The 24421-nt window shown below is 41.1% G+C and overlaps 1 protein-coding gene across 8 annotated transcripts in view; it reads left to right on the top strand.

The window, feature by feature from the left end:
- Positions 1–24421, top strand: part of Patj (PATJ crumbs cell polarity complex component) — a 328062-nt gene that overhangs the window by 132154 nt on the left and 171487 nt on the right. For all 8 annotated transcript variants that reach the window (XM_052718902.1, XM_052718903.1, XM_052718901.1 and 5 more), the window contains exons 26-27: positions 6–83; positions 4188–4287. In XM_052718902.1, coding sequence (XP_052574862.1) covers positions 6–83; positions 4188–4287 — 178 coding nt within the window. The remainder of the gene's footprint in view (positions 1–5; positions 84–4187; positions 4288–24421) is intronic.

Raw genomic sequence — 24421 nt, 5'->3', positions numbered from 1 at the left:
GGTAGGTCATCCCAAGTGTGCATAACAAAGGCAAGTCACCTGCCAGGAACCAGGATCAAGACATTCAAGAAAGAAGAGCAAAGGTAAGCCAAGCCTCTCCAGCTTCTGAGGACTGCTTTGGTTTCTTTGTGCCTAGCTGAACAGTGGTGGGTGAGATCGGCCAGGTGTCCTGTGGATTTCTGCTGGGTATGAACCTGGTTCTTGACAGGATGAAGCAGGGACCAGGTGAAGCATAGGTCAAGTGGCCCGTGAAGACAGTCACGGACATCTGTGGCTCTCTTTCCTGTTTGGTTCTGCAGACTGGCTAGCCATTCCCAGAGCATGCTGCTCACAATTGAAAGTTTTCATTTATATATTGCTTTTCCCTAAGAAGATTCACATCAAAATTTATCTCTACTGGGAAAAAATTGCTTTCATAATCAGTTAGAATTAATCACCTATTTTGTTTTCCTGCATTTGTTCTAATAGAATTTATTGACCTAAAAATTATCTTAGGGTATGGTATCAGGTAGGATGAGTCTTCATTTTTTACCCCATCAAGGCAATTGGCTCATTATTTTAAAATAGGACTTGGTGGGCAAAATAGGATTTATAGTGCAAGTCTGTCCTGGCTGGTGCTGTGGGAGGAGGCCATGCTTCTGAGCTTGCCCTTCAATCAGCCTGTCTATCCCTACATGCTCTGCTCCTCAGTTACTGTTGCCGGGCAGTCAATCTTGTGTTCCAGTGGAGTGGTTTGTTTGTTTGTTTGTTTGTTTTTCCACATCTCACTTTTTAGTTGCCTAGTATATTTTTCTCTCTATGAAATTATTTCTGTTCATTGATATTCATAATCCAGAAAAGTATAAAGCCTTGATTTTTTTCCCCCTAGAAATGCTGCATTTTGCTTGTGAGACTGTATTGCTTTCTAACTTATTTCAGTTTATAATCAGATTGCTGTTTGTATAATATTACTGTTTTGGAATTTGTTGAGAGAATTCTCAAGTCACTTTGATCATGTGAATCTTGATTTGTATTTTTTTTGTTTGCTTGCTTGCTCTTCTTTTTCTGAGAGGGTCTTGTGTAGTCTAGGCTGTCTTTGAATTCACTATCTAGCTCAGAGAGGCCTTGATCCTTCTACCTCTATCTCCCAATGCTAAGATTATAGGAGTGTCTAGCACACATGTCTTTGAATCTGGATTCTCACATAAAAACGTTTCTCCGGGATTAAGTAGAGCTACTGTAGGAGAGCTGAGTTCAGTTCCCAGCACCCATGTCTGACCACTCAGAGCTGTCTATAACTAGAGCACCTGGAGGATCCCACGCTTCTGGCCTCCACAACTCCTGAGCTCAAGTGCACAGGCCCCTAACATCTCCACATACACACTCTTGTGTGTGTGATTAGATTCTTATAAAGGTTCTGAGATAGTGGTTAAATAATACCAGTTTGTAAACTAATGAGAAAAGGGTTATTTTTTGTTTTCACTTTCGGGACTGTTAGGCCTTGTTAAAACACATTGAAAATGAGCAGCAAGAACTTTCCTCCAGAGACTCAGCTTCTAGCTGCTGTCCTCACTGAGTAGCCCTATGTTCTGTGCAAACACAGAAATGCAAACCACCTGTCTGTTTGTCAGAGAACTGTTTCTTTAGCATGAAATCAAACAAGAAACTAATAGCCACGTTGTCTATTATCAACCAGTGGATGGCAGATCCCCATAATGCCAGCTTGGAGGGCCTTGTCCTCCCCGATAAATGCCACCCAATGGCGAGAACAAAAACCAGACTCCATTCATTACTGCTGCTGCTAAGTTACAGCCCAAGTGAGTAGCAGATCAGACTTAACCTAGTACCAAAAGCACACACACAGAATTGGAAATAAACCACAAAGAAATAGGAAAAAGTGATGGAGTTCTGTCTCTCAGAATTTACTATGTGAGCCACCAAAAAAAAAAAAAAAAAAAAAAAAAAATTAAGTAAATGGGTTTAAACAGCTCACGAATTGCATATCCAAGGCATCTCTGTTTAGTTAGTTCTGGAAGGTGGGTCTCCTTGAGCGTCTCAGTGGGACTTCCAAAACTGTCAGTGTATAATTAAAAAAAAATTTAGACAGTGTTCAGAAAACTATGCAAAATGTGCAGGTGCCAAATATTTATTTAACTCACTAGTGAGAGCAGTAAGAGGTGGTAAGCCTGGTGCAGGAAATAGAAGAGAATTAAGTAGTCAAGCTTAGATACAAAGTTAGTCCATGCCTTACAGGTCAAGAAAGCTGTAACTTTGGTGCTGTCTTTCATAAAACAAACCATTTGCCTCTCTGCCGCATAAAATCAATACTCACTGCTGTCAAGTGAGAATCATTTGCAGTAGTTAGGGTGCACATGCTTGAAATCCTGGAACTTGGGAGGTGGAGTTCAGGGTCATCCTTGGCTACATACAGAATGAGAGGCCTGCCTGGGCTGTAGCATGTTGGACTGTGTCTCCAAAAACAAAAAGAATTGCTTCCATCACTGTCATTTTCTGAAAGTTTATCTCTCAGGCAACAGCATGAATAAAGGCAGTTATTTAGACAACCAGCAAATACTTAGGGAGGTCACCATGTGCCTGGGAGTAAAGCAGAAGGTACCATTCAGTGTGTCTTGTTCTCTTTCTTGATGGTGTTGTCATTCCTGGCCTTCTTCAGCATTGGGAGCTCCAGCCTTCTCCATCACTGGAGGGTTTGGTCATGTGTACACTTTTCTTTAATGTGCAGCAGGAGGGTGCCTGGGGGACTGGGTGTGGTGCGCATCTTAATCCCTGTACTCGAAAGTTAAGCTGAGAGATGGTGGGTTCCAGGCCAGCCTGGGTTAGGATGTGCTTACATGTGTTCTTCTCTCAAGAGTGTTGAATGCAATCAAATAAGCTGGAATTCTTAGCTCTCAATAGCACTTTCAGCCCCTGCCCTTGTTTGAAGGATCATCTTTGACGTTGGATGATGTGGTTCTGAGAAAAGAAGGGGTGTTTTTGGCGCTGGGTGGGCGGGCGGTGTCACTTGATTTTGACTTTTCATTTCAATCACCTTTTTTCAACTTGAAGACTATAGCTGTCACATTCTCACTTGTTTCTTTTTTTTATTAAAAATTTTAAATTTTTTAACTTTATTTTATGAGCATTGGTGTAAAGGTGTCAGATCTCCTGGAACTGGAGTTACAGACAGTTGTGAGCTGCCATGTGTGTGCTGGGAATTGAACCCTGGTCCTCTGGAAGAGCAGCCAGTGCTCTTAACCACTGAGCCATCTCTCCAGCCCCCTCACTTGTTTCTTAATAAATGTTTCACATTTGACTTCTCTTCATTACTTTTACATTTTAATATTTTGTATTTTCCACACATATAATCACTGATTTCATTAACATTATACTCAAAGAATTTGGGAGTGCTTTCTTTTATGAATCCCAGAGAGTTCCTTCTATTCTGGAGGAATTCACTATTTGTCTTGTTATAATGGGCCAGTGTCCACTCAACAGAGGTATACCTTGCATTAGTGGTTTTGTCAGATAAAGCATAATTGAATGCACTTTAGTGAAGTCATATAGGAAGGCAGATCCTAATCTACTCATTTGGGTGCTGTGAAGGGCTTGGGCATCTCAGCTCCTACTCTGCAGTAGCTGGCATCTCTGGAAAGTTTGGCATGTTTTATTTTTTCTCACGTTCAAGAATACGTCTTCATTCTGTGAAGGTAATTTAGCAATAGAATTTTGTTTCACTTTATTTACATGAGTCACATTGTTGTTCTATGTTATTTGCTATATAAATTTAGAGTATCCTTATTCAGAAATAATTATTCATTATAACCACCTCCCTTTTAACATTAAATGTGTATGATCATCTACAAACTCTAAAGAGAATGTACATGGCTTGCTTTTTCATGGGGAAAGAAGTGTGTTCTAAGCAGGGCAGTGTTCTTCCAAGCTGTGCTTTTGAATTTCTATTTGTTGCATTGCTGTAGTTATATAAAATTACTTTTATAAAATCACAGGAACTAGAGGAAATAAATTATATTTATTCTACAGTCCTTGTAGAATAAATGGTCAAAGTCAGCTGCAACCAGACTATTTTCAGATTATTTGTGTGTGCGTGCGTGTGTGTGTGTGTGTGTGTGTGTGTGTGTACTTTTTGTCACTGAAGAAGAGAATTGTATGAAAATTATTAACCCATTTCTTGAATTTTGCATCTTCAGAGGCATGGAACAGCTCCACCTCCAATGAAACTGCCTCCCCCTTACAGAGCTCCATCTGTGGACAGTGAGGAAAGCGAGGAAGAATGTGCCCTGACCGACAGTGAGTTCCTTTGCATTATTTAGGGTCGATTCAAAATTTATTAAATTATGTTGTCATACCTATTGTGAATCACAAATATAGGACTGTAGGTTTTCAGAAATGTGCATGAGCAAGTGTTAAAAATAAAGTTTTTATCTTCAAATCTCCTGTGGCTATTATTTACTATGCTTTTCTATTTGAAATTAACAAAGGATACTTATGAAAGCCAAGTTGCACAATGCTTTAATTTTACTAATTAATTGTGAAACAAAAATGCTAAGTCCTGGAAGTTGGGGTTCTAATCCTAATAATGTAAATTGGGCATGGGTGCCAGTACTTGATTGCTGTCCTTGAAGAGAATGCTGACATGCTGTGTGGAAGCACAGAGACTCATCGTGTCATGGGGAGGCATTGGGAATCTGTTTCATGATTTCATTGTGCAATAGTTGAACCAACTATACATTTGGCAGAGGTTTACTAGAGGCTCTATTTAAAGAAGCCACTTTTCTTTTGCGTGTACAGTATGTACAATTAAGCTTGGTTGCCATATATACACTTTCTTTTGTGGGATAAAAAGTAGATAGTGACAGTGCTGTGCAATTTGTAAATGTACAAGAAGCTATTGACCAACATTTCCAAGGATGAATTTTGTGTCCTTTGAAATTACACATTGCATCTTACTTTAAAAATGTTCCCTACCATAATAGAGAAAAGTAATTTTATATAAAAATTGAGAGTTGAAAGTAGGCTCTGGCAGTTTTTAGAATGTGGCCTTAAGTGTGGCCTCTTCTTAAGAGTGGTCAGTGTTTTGTGTGGTGATAGTGAGGCTGAACGACGTAAACAGGCTTCACTGAGCCACAGGGCGGTCTCCAAAGGGCTTTGCTCTTCCTGTTGCTGGTCATATAAGCAGGAATAAATAGAAATGACATATAAAAATGTAACTGATCAAGTTAGCGTTATGAAAGTAGGATGTATACGCTGTAGAGTTCTTTGTCTTGCTTCATTTTCACTAGTAAACAAAGCCTGATTGATGTGATCCACTGTGTAGAAACAGTATCAGCTGTGAAATGAATAAACAACCCCTTTTCCCTTGGTGGAGTCACCAGCATAACGGAGTATATGAAGGTTTGGGAGAGAGCACACAGTGGCGGAGAAGCACTCGTTCTGGGCGCTGACAAGCGTGAGCTCACTCTCTTGTTATCATACAGATAGTAAGGCAGCTACTTAGAGTGCCGATTCTAACCCATCTGTGGCTCTCGTTTGCTTATCAGTGGGCATGGATGCCCTATAGTCCTCTGCTTCGTAGGACTGTTGTAACAGGCAGAAAAGCATTTAGAGAGCAGTGCCTGGTAAGTACTCTGGTTACCATGTGCCAGGCATCTTTCTGAGGCATGACTTATATGGCAGCAGTGTGATAGCTGTGACAATTTTCATCATAGAGCAGAGAAACTGGGGTTTAAAGACATAAAGGAATGTGTCGAAGTCATACAGTTAATAAATGGTAGGAATGGGGTTCCCACCCAGGCACTGTGTAGAGTTTCACTGCTGCTTAAAATGCCTTACAGTCCAGACAAAGGAACTAAGTGGTGTGGACTTCTCACTCCACTTTCATGCCGTAAGATTTGAGGAACAGCAGCGTCCTCCCCAAGTCATGTGTGCACACACCCATTTGCACACATCAGTGAGGACAGGAAGGATCCCGGTTTACACTAAGTGTTGAAGGATTTGTAATTTCTCTTAACTACAGGAACGTTTATTTCATGGTTTCTCCAGCAAATCCATATCCGTGTATCTAAGACTCTTCTCTCCATTTCTTTTGTCTGTGATGTTTTTCATTCTCAGTGTTTACGCCCTTCTCATCTTACACAATTGATTTCACTGTTAACCTCCAGAAATGCTGAATAGCTCACACACCTCCTGACAGCCTAAGCCACTGGTATCCTGCACTCCCTTTAGAATAGACCTCAGGAGTTTTCTTTATTCTGTAACTCTTACAGATTTAATATTTTACTCACTTGGCCTAAACTACAAGTCAGTCAGGTTACTGTTTACCTCAGTTTTACTGTCCCAGGCCTCAGTTGTTTGCATTTTATGAAATACATTCCATAACAGTTCCCAAGGTCTGTGCAGGAAGTACATGGTTCACATTCAACTGTTGCTTCACAAGACAGTGCTGACTTATAAGAAAGATCGCAGACGTGAGATTCAGGACTGCAGAGCCCACTAACTGCTTGTTAGTTAGTTCTGGAGTTCATGTAGGTAAGGTTTGTTGGATGGATGTTACGCATGGGTGGATATTATTGAGGTGTAGTGGGAAAGTAGCCGGGAGTGTTTTGTTATGAGCTAGTGTTCTAATGAAGGAGAAAAGTGACAAATAATAAGCTACTTTAATAGTGATTGGCAATGAGTAAAATACAGTGGAAGTAAAAATGAAAGAGAAGATAAAATACAAAAGGTAGTATGAGAAAAGTCAGTGCATTGTACAAGACCATGTGAAGTAGAATGGTTCAGAGACTAAGACAGGACCCTTGTGACATGGAGTTAAGTGTGGCTCATGCAGTCTTCAGATAGTTGAAAATAACTGAAGCCCTGCCCTTCAACAACCTCTTAACTTTGTCAGCTGTCCATCCCTGTGAGAAAACACCGAGAAAGTCACCTTCTAAGAGGAAAAGGCTTCTTTTCTGATGAGGTCGCTTCACCCTGTGGATCTGAGCCCGTGCCTGTGTAGCACATCAGTTAGGAACATGTGACTCAAGATTTGGTCAAATCGTAAAGCATAGAAGAGCGGGAGGAGAGGGCGAGGAAATGAGACACCTGAGGGGTGTGGAATAAGAGAAAGAGGAGAGCCTGAGTTCCAGTATCCTTTATGAGCACACCCTCAGCACCTGACTTTAGCTCCCACCTAGACTGTAGAGAGAGCCTCCCAACAGGCCATAGACTGGCTGCCATGCCTTTAACAAATGAGACTTTTGGTTTTTAGATTTATTTATTTAATTTTATGTTTTTGAATGTATGTACCACACCTATACATGCCTGATGTCCACAGAATTCAGAAGAGGGTCTTGGATCCCCTAGAAATGTTAATGAGCCAGCATGTGGGTGCAGGGATCTGAACATGGGTCCTCTGCAAAAGCAGCAAGTGCTCTTAACTACTGAGCTATTTCTCCAGCCCTAACAAATGAGATTTTGAGGGACATGCAATGTCTAAACCATGATAACCAGTACAGATGCATGTGTAGAAATATGCATGTATATTTGAGACAAAAGTTACACAAATACTACTTTACAATGTGATGAATTTTGTTATTTTTCTATACCTTTTTTTGGTTTTTATGTGCTGGTTATAATTGGATTTATTTAATGACCTACATTATGAGAAATATTAATCTAGACTTAAAACTTTCAAATTTCAGAGTTCATCAGAAACTCTTGTGAAGGAAGATTGGCAAGGCATTGATTAATAGTCCTACCCACAGACTCAAGAGTCCTTAGATGTAGGAGGACCTAAACATTAATATCTCTAAACAATTCTCTGCTAATTCTACCACTTCAGACCCAAGAGCCACCTTCTGAAAACTACTGATAGGGGCATTACAGTCATGGGAGCTGATGAATTTACTTAAGAATAATGTGGCCGGGCGATGGTGGCGCATGCCTTTAATCCCAGCACTCGGGAGGCAGAGCCAGGCGGATCTCTGTGAGTTCGAGGCCAGCCTGGGCTACCAAGTGAGTCCCAGGAAAGGCGCAAAGCTACACAGAGAAACCCTGTCTCGAAAAAACCAAAAAAAAAAAAAAAAAAAAAAAAAAAAAAAAAAGAATAATGTGATGGCTTAAGAGATTGCAGAGCAGTTAAGTGTACATACTAAGTGGGCCTGAGTTTGGTTTCTAGCACCCATGCTGGACAGCTCACACTCACCTGTAGCTTCAGTTCCTGGGAGATTCAATGACTCTGGTCTCTGTAAGCACCTGCACTTAAATGCATATACCTACACATACATATAATTAAAAATTATATGAGGGATAGCACCTGCCTAGTGACCCAGCAAGGCGGTTTCCAGCAAGCACTTCCATGAGCTTCTAAGGCAGTGTTTCAGGAAGGCTTCCCTTATTCAGCTTCAGTGGCTAACCGTGACATGCCTCTGTGGAGGTGAGGATGCTAGAAGCAGGCAGCCCCTGAATTTAGCACCAAGTGATTGATATGGAAGAAGAGAGGGATGATGCTTACTAACATAACCTTAGTAAATACTGCTCACATTATTGGGAGAATTAAATACTATACCCAATACCCACTGCATAGTATGTGAGGCATTGGATTTTAGATGCCTTATCTTGCCTTGTTGAACATATTTCATGTCATACTAGAAACCAATTGTAAAAAGTCTTATAATTGTAAATTAATCAAAGTTGCTTGAATATTAAAATTTATGAAACAAGAATTAAGAGATAACAGACCGAATTAGTGTTTAGCTATTGACAATACTCCTGTTGTCAGAATTGCAGGATCCCCCTGCCCCCATGACATGCGCTGATATTGTGAAACTGATGTGTTAGCTTTAGCTGTCAACTTGAAACAGGCTAGAGTCACTGAGAAGGGAGTCTCAGTTGAGGGACTGCCTTCACCTGAGGGACAGGTCAGATTGGCCTGTAGGTGTGCCTGTGGGCAGTTCTCTTAATTGTTAATTGACATAGAAGGGCCCACCCTACGGGGCAGATGGTCCTGAGCTGTGTAATCAAGTTAGCTAAGCATGAGGCTTGCAAGTGAGTCAGCAAGCTGTATTCTCCCGTTGTTTCTACTTCAAGTTCCTGCATGGTTCCTGACCTGATTTCCCTCAGTGATGGACTGTGACCTGGAAGCATAGGCCAAAGAAATCCTTTCCTCTGCTTTCTGTCATGTGTCTGTCACAGAGACAGAAAGTAAACTAGAACAGTATGGGATAGCCTTACATACAAAACTGAAAGACATGTTTTTTTGGGGGTTTCAGGATCACCAAAGGACCGCACATATTCTACAATGACTTCTGGATCTGTTTCAGTTCTCTCTGTCTCCCACTCAGATTTGCATTTGTCTGAGAGAGCTGCCCTGAATTTTTCCCACTAACCCTGTAAATCCTCTCAACAAAATGAAATGTTAGGTTCTTGTCACAAGCCGTTGTGGGCCATGACGCAAATATAGCAGATAGCAATTGATAATTCAGATATCAGCCCACCAGATGAAGAGTTCTCTGATGGAGAAGAACCCCATTCAAGCAAGGCTTATGGGCCACTGACTCTGAAAACTGTTGCTTCTACCTGTAATGTCACATGTGCAAAAACAGCTGGGGAATCTCCCCATTACCTTGCATTTTCATGTAATGTGTACATGTAATGTCATAATTACTTCTCAATCTTATGGGCACATATATCTGTGGATGGTCAGGAAGATGACTTCTCATTAAGCTGTATAATTTTGATATATAGAAAATAAACTAGGATATGCTTCATAACTAGACCTGTTGTTCCACAAGGACTGTAAGACACTTAGGCCCTGTTTTTTTTTTATCACTAGCTCAGACTGCCATAAAGAAAACAACAATTTCTTCTCAGTTCTAAGATAGCCACATACTATTGGCTGGTTTGGGGCCTCAGAACAAATTCAAACTAGACTGAATGTCTCTGTAAATGGATGATAAGTTAAAACTTTACAGATATGCATAAGGACAGAGCCACAGACATCTAACCAAGGTTATTAACACAAAGAAAGCTAAAATACTATGCTAGTTTCTCTAGCCAAGTCTGCCTGAAAGCACAGACCAGCAGCCACTGTCCAGAAAAGTACCAAGTACCATGGTAAATGGCTCCGTTCATTATCATTAACTCAGGGAATGTGCTATGACCTTCAGATGTAGCTTTTGTAATTTTTTTTTATTATTGCAAAAAGCCTCCTGTTGAATGCGTATATAGCTGTGTAGAACAAAGGAGAACTAGGAGGAATTAGAACTTAGGAAGAATTAGAGCTGTAGAGAAGAATTAGAGCTATAAAAGAGAAAAAAAGAGAATGAAGAGAATTAGAGCTGAAGAAGAATAATAGAAAATGACCCTCAGATCATGTGTGAGTCTTTTTCCCTCAGATAGATAGAAACTTATTCCTAAAGATCCTCAGATAAGAAAGTTTCCTAAAGCCTCGCTTCTTTGAGGCATTCTATTTACAATTCTGGAGCAGTTCTGGGAGCTGGACTCCCGGGCTGTGTTAGGTTCTGCCCAAGGCTGACCTCTTAGTTTCTATTCTCAGTTTTGGTTTAAGCCCTTACTGCCTCCCATCCTCTCTTCCCAACTGGAAACTTCTATTGTTTATTGTTTCTCTTCATGACAAGTAATGTGGATGCAATTCCATTCCCAGTCCCTGTGTTTGAAGCTACATTCTTCATTCCATGGTGTCTTAGTTAAGGTTACAATTGCTGTGATGAAACACTATGACTAAAGCAACTTGGGAAGGAAAGGGTTTATCTCACTCACAGTTCCATATGACATTTCGACATTAAAAGCAGTGAGGGCAGGAACTTAAGCAGGGCAGGAACCTGGAGGTAGGAGCTGATGCAGAGGCCGTGGAGGAGTGCTGCTTACTGGCTTGCTCCTCATGACCTGCTCAGCCTGCTTTCTTATAGAACCCAGGACCACCAGCCCATGGGTCATACCACCCACACTAGGCTGGGGCCTCCTCCAGCAATCACTAATTAAGAAAATACAGCCAGATTTATGGAAACATTTTCTCAATTGAGGCTCCCTCCCCTGGTGACTCTAGCTTGTGTCAAGTTGACATAATACTGGCCAGTATACATAGTTACAGTAACATGCTAACAGGGTTTACTGAGGGCAGAGTGTGTAACATAGTTCTTGGTAAAGCTTCAAATGCATCCTCATTTGATATTCAGAAGAATCTTGGAAGCTGTACCTGACTCCTTAACCCAGTACATGGCCCTGTCTTATTCTTTTATAGCATTTGGCACAATATAGCTTTCAATGGAAGTGTTAGATTAATTATCTGTTTTCCTCACTAAACTCTAAGTTCTAGGAGGTGGATGTCCACAGAACTTATGTTTTGTGGGAGTACATTGAATTTCAGTAGTGGAACAAATAAATGACAGAGAGTGTCTGATCCATATAGGACACAGTAGGGACAGGATGAGAATACTATGCTGCTGCAGGGATACTCTTTCTTGCTGACCACAGCATCCATCCAGTATCAGTGCATTCTGTTTTCACATTTTAAAAATTAAGATATAATTTCATCATTCCTTCCTTCCCTTTGTCCCCTTCGTTCACTCTCTCTCAAATTCATGATCTTTTTTATTGTTGTTGTTGCATATATATGTGTGCATAAATATAACTATAACCTTCTGAGTCCATTTAATGTTGCTTGTATGTATGTGATTTCAGGGTTGATCTTTAGTTACTTGGTAACCAATTAGGGGTCTCCACTCTGGGGAAAATTTCTCCCTGTCTCAGTAGTCTTTGTTCCCTTTGTCCAGGGGTAGAGCCCTCCAGTGTCAGAGCATCTCCCCCAGCAGCCTGACCCCTTGTGTTGCTTGCTCACACCCACCTCATCTCAGCTGCGGTCTAGAAAGGCCACTCTAGCTGCTGGTTGGCTTTACACGGGCCGTGTTTTTTTTCAAGCCTTTGACATTCATTCTGCTACATTTTTGAAACCACCAAATAAGAAATTTTACATGAATTTTTAGACAAATTTATGGTCAAGAAAAAGAACCAAGAGATAGGGATATGGATTAGTGAGTAGAGTGCTTCCTGTGTGAGCCTGAGAATCTGAGTTTGAATCCCCAGCACCCACATGAAAAAGCTGGAAGTGGCTACATGTTCCCCAAAGGTCTAACACTTGGAGACAGATAGGCATAGCCTGGGTGCCTGCTGGCCAGCCAGTTGGGCTGAGACAGCATGCTTCAGGTTCAGTGAGAAACTCGTTTGAAGGGAATAAGCCAGAGAGCAATAAAAGAGAACACCCAGCAGCCTCCTTTAGTCTATACATGCATGCATATGTTTATATGTACACACAACATCATCCTTTAGCCTGTACGTGCATGCATATGTTTATATGCACACACAACATCATCCTTTAGCCTGTACGTGCATGCACACGTGTGTATGCACACACATTCACAAATAAGTATTTTTTTAATGAAGCAGCTAGAACCACACAAACCAACTAGTCTTGAACTGTTTGTTGTTACCTAGTTTTCAAGTGGAGAACAGAGGTATAGTGCCCACCGTGGTGGAAATCCTACTGCCCTTCTCTGATGCGATAATTCCAGAATAGAATATTGTCTTTGTATTTCGTTTTTTCATCTTTTCCCCCTCTTTATCTGGGTTTATTATGAGCTATAATATACTTGCATGGCTTTTCTCATCTTTCCTTCCCACAGTCACGTGTTATTGGTAGAATACTCACCTAGCACAGTATGTCAGTTATGAAGCATGATGATAACCTCCCATGGTGACCTGGCTTATGCAGATTATCAGACCTCATAACTTCATGTTTTGCTTCAGTTCCTGGTTTGTTGTTGTTGTTGCATTTTTGTTTTGTTTTCTGAAACAGTCTTGTTATGTAGGTCAGGCTGATCTTGAACTCATTCCCCTGCCTCAGCTTCTTGAGTGCTGGGATTATGGGAAATGAAGTTTATTAATGAAACTGGTACTGTGAATTCAAGTATTTATAAGTGTAGGAGAGAAAACCAATAAAAAGTTCCTGCGGTGGAACTCATAATTCACTGTGGACCCCCTTCCAGGGTGTGTTCAGTGTCTTTGCTTCTTCTAGCAGAGCCGTACAGCCTCTGCCAGTGTCTGTTTCTCAACACTCAACACATCATCATTAAACTGTCCCCCAAGCTTTACTTGTCAGCACTTATTTACTCCACGTCAGATTTCTTCAAATGTTATTTGTGTGCATATACAAAATCACATACGTACATACACACACACACACACACACACACACACACACACACACACACTTTTTGATGTTAGAAATAGTTTTACAGGAAATTCTTGTGTGTTTTCATGCAAGAGATGAGGAACCTGTCCCAGAAAACAAAAAAATCTATGTTGAGTTTGGAAGAGGACAGGGATGTTTGTTAGGCTCTCCATCCTAAGGAAGCTAGCAGAGCCTGGAGCTTAGCCCCCGCACCCCTCCATAAACAGAAGAGCAGAAAGAACAGTTATCACACATGACATGGTTGTCAATTTAAAAAAAAAAAAAATTTAAATCTAAAATTATTTTGGCTACGATATGCAGGAGTACGTATGAATTATGCATGTGTTTGTATAAACACACAAACACAGATATGTGCACCTTGCCAGTATTATCCACTTAGAAAAAGTTATGCATTTCCTAATACTAGAGAAAAACTAGAAACTGTCATGGTGCTGTCATCAGGAGTATAAAACGGTTGGGATATACAGTGGCTGAAAGCTTGCCTCACACTCTCGAGGCTTTGGATCTCTAAAGCAGTCTAGAAGAGTGACATGAGGGGCTGGAGAGATGGTTCAGCTGTTAAGAGTACTACTAGCTGCTCTTCCAGAGGTCCTGAGTTCAATTCCCAGCAACTACATGGTGGCTCACAACCATCTACAATGAGATCTGGTGCCCTCTTGTGGCATAAAGGCACACATGAAGATAGAGCACTCATACATTAAAAACAAGTAAGTCTTAAAGAAAAAAGAGTAACATGATTTGAATCCAAATCCTAAGTGAAATATACTTTTAGTTAATATGAGAATTTGAAGCTCTTTTGACTTGTAAATGAAATGCCAGGCAATTTTGGAAAATAAAAGAGAGTGGAGAACTATCCCTTCCACTGCTCTGAATTGGCGGTCGCCCCATTCTGTGTAGAGCTTGTACCTTGTGCCACCATCTCAACTGAGTGCTTTGTTGTGGGGCTGTCTTTTCTTGGGAAGATACGTTTCAGCATCCCAGGTCTCCATGGGCTAGATGTGGCTAGATGCAGCAACACCTTCCCACCCACTTTACGTGTGAACATGAAAAATAGCTGCACACATTTCCAAGTGTCCACTGGTCTCAGTAGAAATAGAGGTTCAACTGTCACTGGCTGGGATTTGAAGGGATAATCCTACACACTGAGGTGTTCTAGGACTAGGGCTGAGCTGACATCAGGCTTCATGGAATTGTGAGGGTTGTAGCAATGTTCTAAAATTGAGACTCTGTACTGAACCAAAACAACTTACATTAGAAAGTAGGCTTTTGTTCTACAGGAAGAGAGTAGGTAGCCAGGAGGAAGCCATGGGGCTAGGAACAGAAAGCGGAGAATTAATATCTTGATTGCAGACAAAAAGCTGAGAGAGTGAACGGAAAGTGGGATGGCCATAAACTCTCAAACCCTGCCCCCAGGGACTGACTTCCTCCAGTGAAAGGTTCCATGACCTCCCCCAGACAGCACCACCAACTGGGAGCCAATACCTGAGCCTGTGGGGACACTTCTCATTCAAACCACTACAATTCTTTAAGTTTATTAAAGTCATAGACTTGTGCATTTGTAATTTACAGTTCTACTTACTATAGATGTTCCAATCATTACAACTTAAGTTATGAATTAAATATTACACGTGCAAGGGATAGTGAAGTTGTGAACAGGTCTCTACGAAAGGAGGAGGAGAATCCAAGTAGCATGCTGCCTTAAAGAAGGGAAGGAAAGTCAGTGTCTTCTGTAATAAGAGGAGGGGGTTTCAGCGTGGTACAGCACACCTGAGGTTTGTCAAATTCTGAGGCTGAGAATCCTGAGACCAAGAGTCATTAATTGCCCCAAACTACAAAATGGGGTATTGATGAGGCAGGACTAGACCCAAGTGTCTCTTGTGGGCTCCGCCCCCCAATGCTTGCCTGTAAACATGGAACAAACATATGGCAAACAAAGGTCTATTGAGCAGCCAGTGTGGACTCTAGTTATCTCTGCCTTGCCAATAGATGTCACTACAGTCAACAGTAGTTACTAGCCAAGCCTGTAGAGAGCTTTGAGAATGATCACTGCCAATTAGCAGGCAACATGAGGAGCTTCTGCCAGCTCTTACTAAATACATCCGCATATACGATCTCCTTTTTATTTTTGATAGTGCAAAATTCAGGGAAGATGTAAGAGTACAGGTTAAGATTAAATGTTTTAGTCTTATAGAAATGATTTTCCTTATTTCCTATGTAGTTTATTTTCTTTCATGAACTTTTCCTATTTATAATTAAGTGAAATAAGTAGTATTTGTATCCTAGCTATATGATTAGAGGTTGGTAGGACTGGTTTCCTAGTTTAACTTTTTTGAAATGTTCTAAGCTTCAAACCTTGCTGTAATTCAGGTGAATTTAACAGAAGCGTACATTTAGAAAGGGCATTGTTGAATACCTTTGAACTGCATTTAAATTTAAATTATCCTGTGTGTTCTTGACTTTTTCCCACTTAACTCATGGTGCGGTAATCATAGTAATTACTTTTTTATCTCCAGTTTACACAGAAAATTTTGTGTCTGTAGTTCCTACAACACTGAAGTGATTGACAGATTTAGAGTGTAATGGAAATGACAGACATCTTTGCAGTTTGCTATATGCTATTTAGGTGTGCCGGCCTGGGCTGGGCAAGGTAGGGTGGATGAAGCGGCTTCAGTTTTTTGTTTTGTTTGTTCTTCTAACAGTTTCTGTAAATTACTTCCCCACCCCCCCTTAAGTTTTCTTCCCAAAGCTAACTTCTATTTAAAATGTCAGAGACACTAATGAATCTAATGAAAACATTATAGTTTGGAATGATAGCTTTGTAATAAACATGATTTTGTGCTGGAAGCAGTGAGGAAGAGAGACGTAGATGACTATTCTGAACTGGGGTCAGACTCAAATCGATAGGTCCTTTTAATTTGCATTGGAAAGATACTGTCCCCCAAATTACTGCTTTTCAGCAGGAAAATTGGACATTAACATGATATCAGTTGAAGTTGGCCACAAAATAAATAGTTGCATTTATATTGCCTCCTGCTCTGAAATAGAGCTATCTTCTCTGTGTGAGCAGGGTGACTAGTGTCACGGCCCGCAGTATGCAGTCCCTATGTGAGCAGGGTGACCGAGTGTCACAGCCAGAATCGTGCAGCATCCGAGGATCTGACTGGAGAACCAGGGATTTTTGCCTCTCCCCGGCAGACTTCTCCAGGCAGCTTTCTCCTACTAGCAGATGTGACTGTTAGCTTGAGGGAGCGATTGAAATTAGCTTAATTGATTGTTTCTCATGATAGAAACAGACTGATAGGTTGCCCTTAAAAAGAATAAAATCTGAGAAAAAAAGGAAATAGACCCAAGGTCGTGAGAAGAGAGAGGACAGAGGCTGGGGGGAGAGTGGAGCTGCTTCCAGCATCGACTGTCAGGAATGCAGAAGCCCTGAAGGGAGCACTCCTGCAGCATGGTCCACGGGGGATTCCCAGGTAAGGCTTCTGTTGCTGATGAGATCTGCAGGTCTTGCTGAATGCCGTCAGATGCTGTTTGAATGCTGGTGCAGGCTATGGTTCAAAGATCTCAGCAGCAGTAAGTAAGCTAAGGCATCTCTTAAGTGAGAGAGTGAGGGCACTTAGGCTTGTGCAAGGTGGACGCATGCTGGAAGCAAGCCTTGCTGTGGCTGGAATCGTTCTTAGGAGGTTTTTGGAAAGTGAGGCACTTTATCAGACTGTCAAGAATATGCTGATAGTTTCTGCGCCAAAATCCTTAACACTCGGGGCATGCAGTATACTTGCCTTTCAGCATCGGGATTGAGAAGTAGGTCTCCTGGACATTTATTTATTAGTATTATTGCTGCAATTTGTGGCTTCACTATGATGAAAAGGAAAAGGTATTTATGTTAGAATGAGGTATTCTGATTAATTTTAAAACTAAGCAGTCAGCATTTTAGATGTAGATGAAAGCAGAGTATCACTAAGGAACCAGCAGCACACAAAAGGCTGCTTTTTCTAAACTGTAAATAGTCCCTGAATACTATTTGATCATTGTGACTGGTCGGCAGTCTCCATCATTCGAGCCTGCAGCTTTGATTCATTAGGTGTGGTGGGGGCTCAGCCTCCACAAGCATCACCAGCAACTTCTTGTTAAATATACATTCTGACTCTCAATAGCATAGCTCCTGTCTGACTTTTTAAAAATCAATGTGTTAGAACCAGAGCTCTTTTTTATCCAGTTAAGATGTGAGGTCTTTAGAACCAATAAGGGTCTTCTTAAGTACCTTTGTCTATGGAGACAGTTTTACTCAGAGTCTGATGCAATGTGACTTTTTTTAAATTTTCAGCAGAATGACTCCAATTGGGTTTTCTCCTGCACCAGCAGGACATATGCAGCAGTCCCAATTTAAGTGAGCAAGCCTTATTCCTGGCTGTTCTCTCAAGACCCCTGAGCATGAACTTTGGTCTGGACTGCCACATCACTTCTGGGCATTTTGGTGTGAGGGTGCTTCATGACCTGTTATTCAGTCTGCGTATTTAGTTTCCAGGAAACATCTGAGCTGTTAAACATATGCGTCACAGATTGCCCATGGGAACAACTGTCTACATTGTGTTTGTTTCTGTTCTGCAGTTAGAACTGCTTTCGGTAGCTAACTGTCAGCTTTTCAGTATTCCTTCTCAAACTTACATTGACAAAGAAACTGTGGGGATGACCTAGAGCCTGGTGGGCCGGCTGCTTCACTCTAGACTCCTTAAGCCATTGGCCCATTGTGTTTGTGTTTCAGTCTCTCAGTTTTTGTTTTTGTTTGATTGGTTTTGTTTTTCTTTAGATCAATCCAAATTATACATACATTTAAATCTCCTCACAACCCTGAAGTTGCTATTGCCCATGCTTCAAAGCTGTGGTAAAACCCCCGGGAGTTGCCATAGCAGCTTTCTGGAAACTGCATTATGTGGATGCAATAATTAGGAATTGTCATGTCCATTGCATTTAATCAAAATAATATTTTTGATTTTAAAGCTGTGATTAGCTATAAATACATGCTGTAGTAGGACATGTGTGTGCTGTGTATTTTGTTAATATGCTTCTGCTCAGGGTTAACTCGTCATGATTTTTATAGTCAATATCTTCAACATTAAAAAAACTCCTATCTTTATGCTTTTAACTCCAAGTTTGTTTTTAAAGATTTGTTTGATTTATTATCTGTATGGATGTGTGCCTGCATGAGGTTATGCGTACCATGTACCTGCAGGTACCCACAGAGGTCAGAAGACAGTAGATCTGGAGTCACAAAAGGTTGTCAGTCACCTAATGTAGGTGCTAGAAACCAAATCTGGGTCCTGTGAAAAATCAGTAAACACTCTTAATCACTGAGCCATCTCTCCAGCCCCTAATTTCAAAGTGTATTTATGTCTAATGTCATGGTGTTCATTGTTTCTGCACTCAGGTAATTTTACATGTGTCTGTCTGTCTATTTATTTACTTATTTTTATTTTGTTTGGAGTGGGGAGGCTGTTGGTGTCTTAGACAGGCTTAAGCATGATGTAGTGTCTAACATGATCGCTTATTATTGCAGCATTTGAAGTCTGAAGTACAAAGATTCTTGTGACTTTGAGAGTAGGCTAGGCTACATAGTGAGACAGAGAAACTGGGGGCAGGGAGAGTCGGCGGGTGGGGTGTGGGGGAGGGAGGCAAAGAAGGCAGAGAGGGACCAACAGAGACAGAACAGAAAGTCCATTGAGAGCAAAGAAGCACTGTAGGAAGGGCAGTGGGAGGGAAAGGAGAGGAGCTGACCAGGTGCTTCTCACACTGTATTCTAAAGTCTACAAGTTCAAGTTAGGACACTGACATGTAATTTCTAGTTTTATTGATTTCCTGTTTTAAATGTTTACTGTATACCCTGCTAAATGCTTTGTACACTTTATTTTCTTTATAGTTTCTCATATAGCTTTATGCATTATTGGCCTTATTTTATAGGTGAAGTGTACGTGACTCCATAGTCTGTGTTTTTTTTTTTTTTTTGGTTTTTCGAGACAGGGTTTCTCTGCGTAGCTTTGCGCCTTTTCCTGGAACTCACTTGGTAGCCCAGGCTGGCCTCGAACTCACAGAGATCCGCCTGGCTCTGCCTCCCAAGTGCTGGGATTAAAGGCGTGCGCCACCACCGCCCGGCTCATAGTCTGTGTTTTTAACAAGTATTAACTGTACATAATTTCAAGTAATTCATTCCATTTGCTGAGTCTAGTTGACAACTTTCCTCTTAGTTGGTAATATTTTTTTGGTTTGTTTGTTTGTTTGTTTATCTACTCATTGGGCAGATAGATGTGCAAATTAGATTAACTTACCTCTAAAACATGCTGACGGTCTAAATTCTGAAAAAATGTCCACTGCATTCTCCAGCACTCCACATTTTAATATTGAAGGTTCCCATTCAAGCAAATGAGACTGAATTGGGAAAATTACAGTAATGGAGGCGTGCCATGAGCTGAAGGGCGTACCTCATGGTTTGAGGCACAGTGCAGCATGAGCCAGACCTCCCTTCCAGCACCAGCAGATTTCTCTTCCTTCATTGAAAAATTAGTGCATTCAGAGAAGTAGCAGGTCTCCTGATGTTAACCAGATGGAAATGGGTGAGTTGGTGGCTTCATGAAATGTTTAGAGAAAATTTGGAAAAATTGTACTTTGAGTCATTTCTTATTTCCGGGTTTGTCCTGATTGAGATGGGTGGTATTCGTATCTTATTCAGTAGTGTCTTGAATTGCATTTGGGTCTTAGCTCGGTCTTAGCTTCAGGTACTCAATATCCTGCAGTATCTGCTGCCTCAAATCTTAACAAATAGTACAGATGCAGGTACATCCTGGGAATGGGAGTCCTCAGAGTCTCATGAAGCAAAGATCCTGCAGTATACAGCATTCTAGGAGAGAGATTGTTGTCTGATGGCTAGAGGGCTAGCTTCCTAGCTGAGTGGTCACCGGGAGATGATGATGCTTCTTGGTTTCTTTTTTTAGTTTGTTATTTGAAAAGCGTAGCCCAGTCTGGCCTGGACTTCACCATGTAGCCCAGGTTGGACTTGTAGCGGTCCTCTTTCCAGGTGTGGGAATTTCAGACATGAGCAACCAGACTTCTTAGAAAAGTTTTGATGTGTCTGCAGGGATATAGAATGCTGGTATTCAGTCAGTTGTGACTGCTGATCTGTGCTGTGTGGAACTGCTGAAGCCTCCTTTTCATGTTCGTTGCTCTGCTTCTTCAAATGTCAGCCATTGTGATGTATGTTTAATAACTTGTAAGTTATTTAGTTCCTGGTTTTGATTGTTCTTTAATAAGTGACATTGTGGTAGGTAATCTGGGTTGCAGAGTAACAGAGTCTGTGGCAACTTCCTGTTCTTCAGCCCTCTGAGATCTGTAATATGTTTTCTTAGGTTTAATTACTACTTTCCTTGTGAACGTGGTGTCTGTGGCTTATAGTGCTGTGCTGAGATTAGCTGTCTAGATTTTGTTTTTCCTTAAAATAAGAGTTTAAGTTGTTGTCTTCAGTCTCCCTGCGTATGTGTTGTGCCTTTTTTATTCTAAGTGAAAAGTTACAGAACCTTTCAGTGAACAGAATAGTTCTCAAAGTATGGCCCACTAACTTCGATAGGAATGTTTTACTTCTGTCTTTGACCCCATGAAAGGAGGACCAAAAACATAGAAGAGGCTGAATAGTTCACTAGCCCAGGAACAGAGTACTAGGTAAGGCGAACAAGAGGGTGTGACAACCTGAAGACTGTGGGGTGTAATTGTTACAGATAATACACAGATGTGAGGCCTGGGATTATGAAAAGGAAGTGAAGCCCAGGAAGGAAGTAGGGCCATTATCAGATGTGCTTCAGGGCATTTCACTATGCACTCACAGGCAATCCCAGCTCAGAATTGCTATGGTTTTTACATTGTATATTAAACATCCTGGGAAGTCTAATCAAAGGCAGCCCAAGGTTTTCAGAGCAACTGGAGAGATGAGTTTAGGCCCATGTCCAAACCCCAACCCACACTCTTCTTCCTTGGCTTTGTTGAAGAAGCTGAACACTCAGGACCTGGACCTGGAGATTTAGGAGATTGGGTGGCTTTTGCTCCCTCAAAGCACTCAAGAATTAACTCTTGAGAGACTAGATACAGGCCTTCACCATGACTGCAGGTGCCCTTCAAACCAGGCAGCAAGACTTTGTCCTATGAGCACCTCCTTGACTGATTCTGGGTGATGCTAGTAACATAGAATTCCACTAAAGTTTAAGCAAAGATGACTTGCCTGAAAAGGGTAAAGTATATTCAGTGTCCCATCCTCAACATCTGAAGGCCACAGTCCTGCATGAGTTAGCTGTGTGCTTTCTGGGTGCCATGTAACATTGATGTCTTGGGGATATAAAAGTAGGTGGAACCTGGTTCTGGTTGAGTGCCTGTCCTCTGAGGGAGATAGCTGCAAATACCTTCTCACTAGGCAGGAAAAGTGTGGCTTCAAGAGCTGGAGGTAGCTTTTTGAATCCGTGACTTAGGTAGAACGTGGGCTTGTTTTCTACAACATAATATTTTGGGGCAGTTCACTTAGTCCCTCCCAGCGTCCAAAGTTTCTTATGTCTCAGAGGGTCTATGGGAGTATTATTACATGAGATCATTTATTTGAAGGTAACTCTCTATGTAGCATCATTGTCATTACAAACTGGAGTTGGGATTGCCCCTAAGACTGTAGGCTGGTGTCAAACAGTGGCTTCTAGGCTTGCTTTCTCCTTGGCTGTGCCACTCACTTCTTCCTCTGAGGTCCAGCCCGTCGTTGTCTTTTCCTTCTCTTGTGAGGATAGCACTTGGTCACTGATGTGTGAAATCCTGTCCTGGTCCCTCCTGTCAGCTGCTTTCAATGTGGGATCAGGTTAAAGCTGTTATATCTTTGTGTCTGAAAAAAAAATATTGCAAAAAAAAAAAATGTTAAAGCTCAAAGCAAGGTCATAAATGCTTTACAACTCTGCACAATACCAGCCCCTGAGCTAACATCATCTGCTGCTCTGTGGGAAGGGTGTGGGTGACAGACATTATCTGCTGGTTTTGACAGTCTTTGGTATCTGTTTTGTGTCATTGTCAGAGTTCTAGCTGCCGGATGTTCAGAACATAATGGTTTTTTGCTAGCTTTTTCAGGTATGTGGGAAAAATGTCGCCTCCCTTGGAGAACTTTATGTGCAGCTTGTGGTCTCCTTCCTGACTCACTGGTTGTTTAGATAAATGGACACCTAGGTCACAACAGAACCTGAAGTACAGTGTTAAGGCTGGGCTTCTTAGAATAGGTACTCTTTTGTTATTTAAAAAAAAGTATATATAATTTACCACCTAATACCCTTTTCACGTATATGGTTTCATAGGGGTTAGCGATTTATTTTATTGAGTGTGTGTGTGTGTGTGTGTGTGTGTGTGTGTGTGTGTGTGTGTATGTGCACATGTACTGCACGTGTGTAGAGACCAGGAAATACCTTGCAAATTGGTTCTATCCCTCCACAGTGGGTTCCAAGGATTGAACCAAGGTTGTCAGGCTTGGTGGCAAATGCTTCTTACTCACTGAGCCATCCTGAAGGCCCGAGGAGTCAGCTGTTTACACTGATGCAAACCAGCTCTTCAGAACATCTTCATCCTCCTAAACTGAAACCCTACAGTCATTAAACAGCACTGCTTCCCCCCGTCCCTAACCTCTTGGCTCCTGGTAACCACCATTGAATTTCCTACCTTTGTGATTTTGACTATACCCCACTAAAGGGAGTCATACAGTATTTGACCTTATGTGATGATTTATTTCACTTAGCACAGTGTCATCAGGGTTCTCATATATATATGTGTGTGTGTGTGTGTGTGTGTGTGTGTGTGTGTGTGTGTGTGTGTGTGTGTCAAGATTTTCCTCATTTTAAAGGCTGCATGGTATTTCACTGTGTTAAATAATTAAATACACATTTAATTATCCATTCGTTCATTGGTAGACACTTGGGTTTCTTCCACCTCTTGGCAGTGGTAATAGACACTGCTACGAATAAAGAGGTGTGGAGCTCTTTAAGACCTGATTTTAGATATTTTGGATGTAAATTGAGATTGCTCAATCACATGTCAGTTAGACTTGTAAGTTTTTTGAGGAATTGTCTTATGTTTCCATAGAAGTTGTACCATTTCACCATCTATCAACCATACATGCACAAGAACCCAACTTGTTCTCACAAGTTCTCACAACATGTGTATCTTTTATAGTAGCCATCCGAGTAAAATAATAATTGACTGTGGTTTCAGTCCTTATTGGGTCATGCTTAGTAATGCTGAGTATTTTCTCACATGCATCCTGGCAATTGTATATAATTTTGCAGCAATAGCTCTTCATGCCCTTTGCTCATTTTTTAAGTGAGTTGTTTCATTTTGTTGATGAATACAAGTCTTTCAGTGTATATTCAAGATATGAACCACCCATGGAATGTCTTCTTCTTTCAGATTCTGGCTTTTCAATCTGTTGATGAATGAAACTTTAATTTTGTTATCATCCCTATTTGTCTGTCTTTACTTTTGGCATCATGTTGAGGAAATCACTACCAAATTCAGGTCAGGAAGCTTTTGCCTTGTTTCCTTCTAGAAATAGTATAGTTGGCATTTGGACCATTTTATAAAGCCTGCGGATGAAAGCAGGCAAGATTTCCATTTAACCCATGACCAAACTGAGGCTTAACTAAGTAAATGATATGCCCAAGATTTCTTGTCTAAGAAATAGAGGCAAGTTCTTAACCCTCATCAGTAGTTCCTCCCCACAGTTCCACACTGACGCCCCATGGCCTCAAAACTGTGTGAACACCCTGATGCCCTGTGTATCAGTAAGGAGATCTTGCTGGTGGCTACTTTCTTCACCTGAGGTCTCTATGTGCTGTTTATTTCAGAAATTCTGGCACTTAAGCTCAAGGCTCTGTGTGTGCAAGGCAAGTGCTGTACTGCTGTGCTGTGCTCTCAGCTCTGTTGAAAACCTCAGAGAAACTCAGAGGCCATGGATAAAATTGTTAAATACAAGTATTTAGTATTGCTTAGTGTTATTTGAATGAAATGAATTATGTTTAGGTCACATTAGAGCAAATGATAAAATTCATGGTTTTTACTATTAAACTAGTTTCAAAGGACTCGTGGGATATTTTTTTTGTCACTGTTTAAGAATTAATTTCTGTG

Source organism: Peromyscus californicus, unplaced genomic scaffold, assembly GCF_007827085.1.
Source record: "Peromyscus californicus insignis strain IS unplaced genomic scaffold, ASM782708v3 Scaffold_5__1_contigs__length_169319896, whole genome shotgun sequence".
NCBI classification, from domain to species: domain Eukaryota; kingdom Metazoa; phylum Chordata; class Mammalia; order Rodentia; family Cricetidae; genus Peromyscus; species Peromyscus californicus.
The sequence above is the reverse complement of the archived record's forward strand: the minus strand, read 5'-3'. Positions and strand labels throughout refer to the sequence as shown.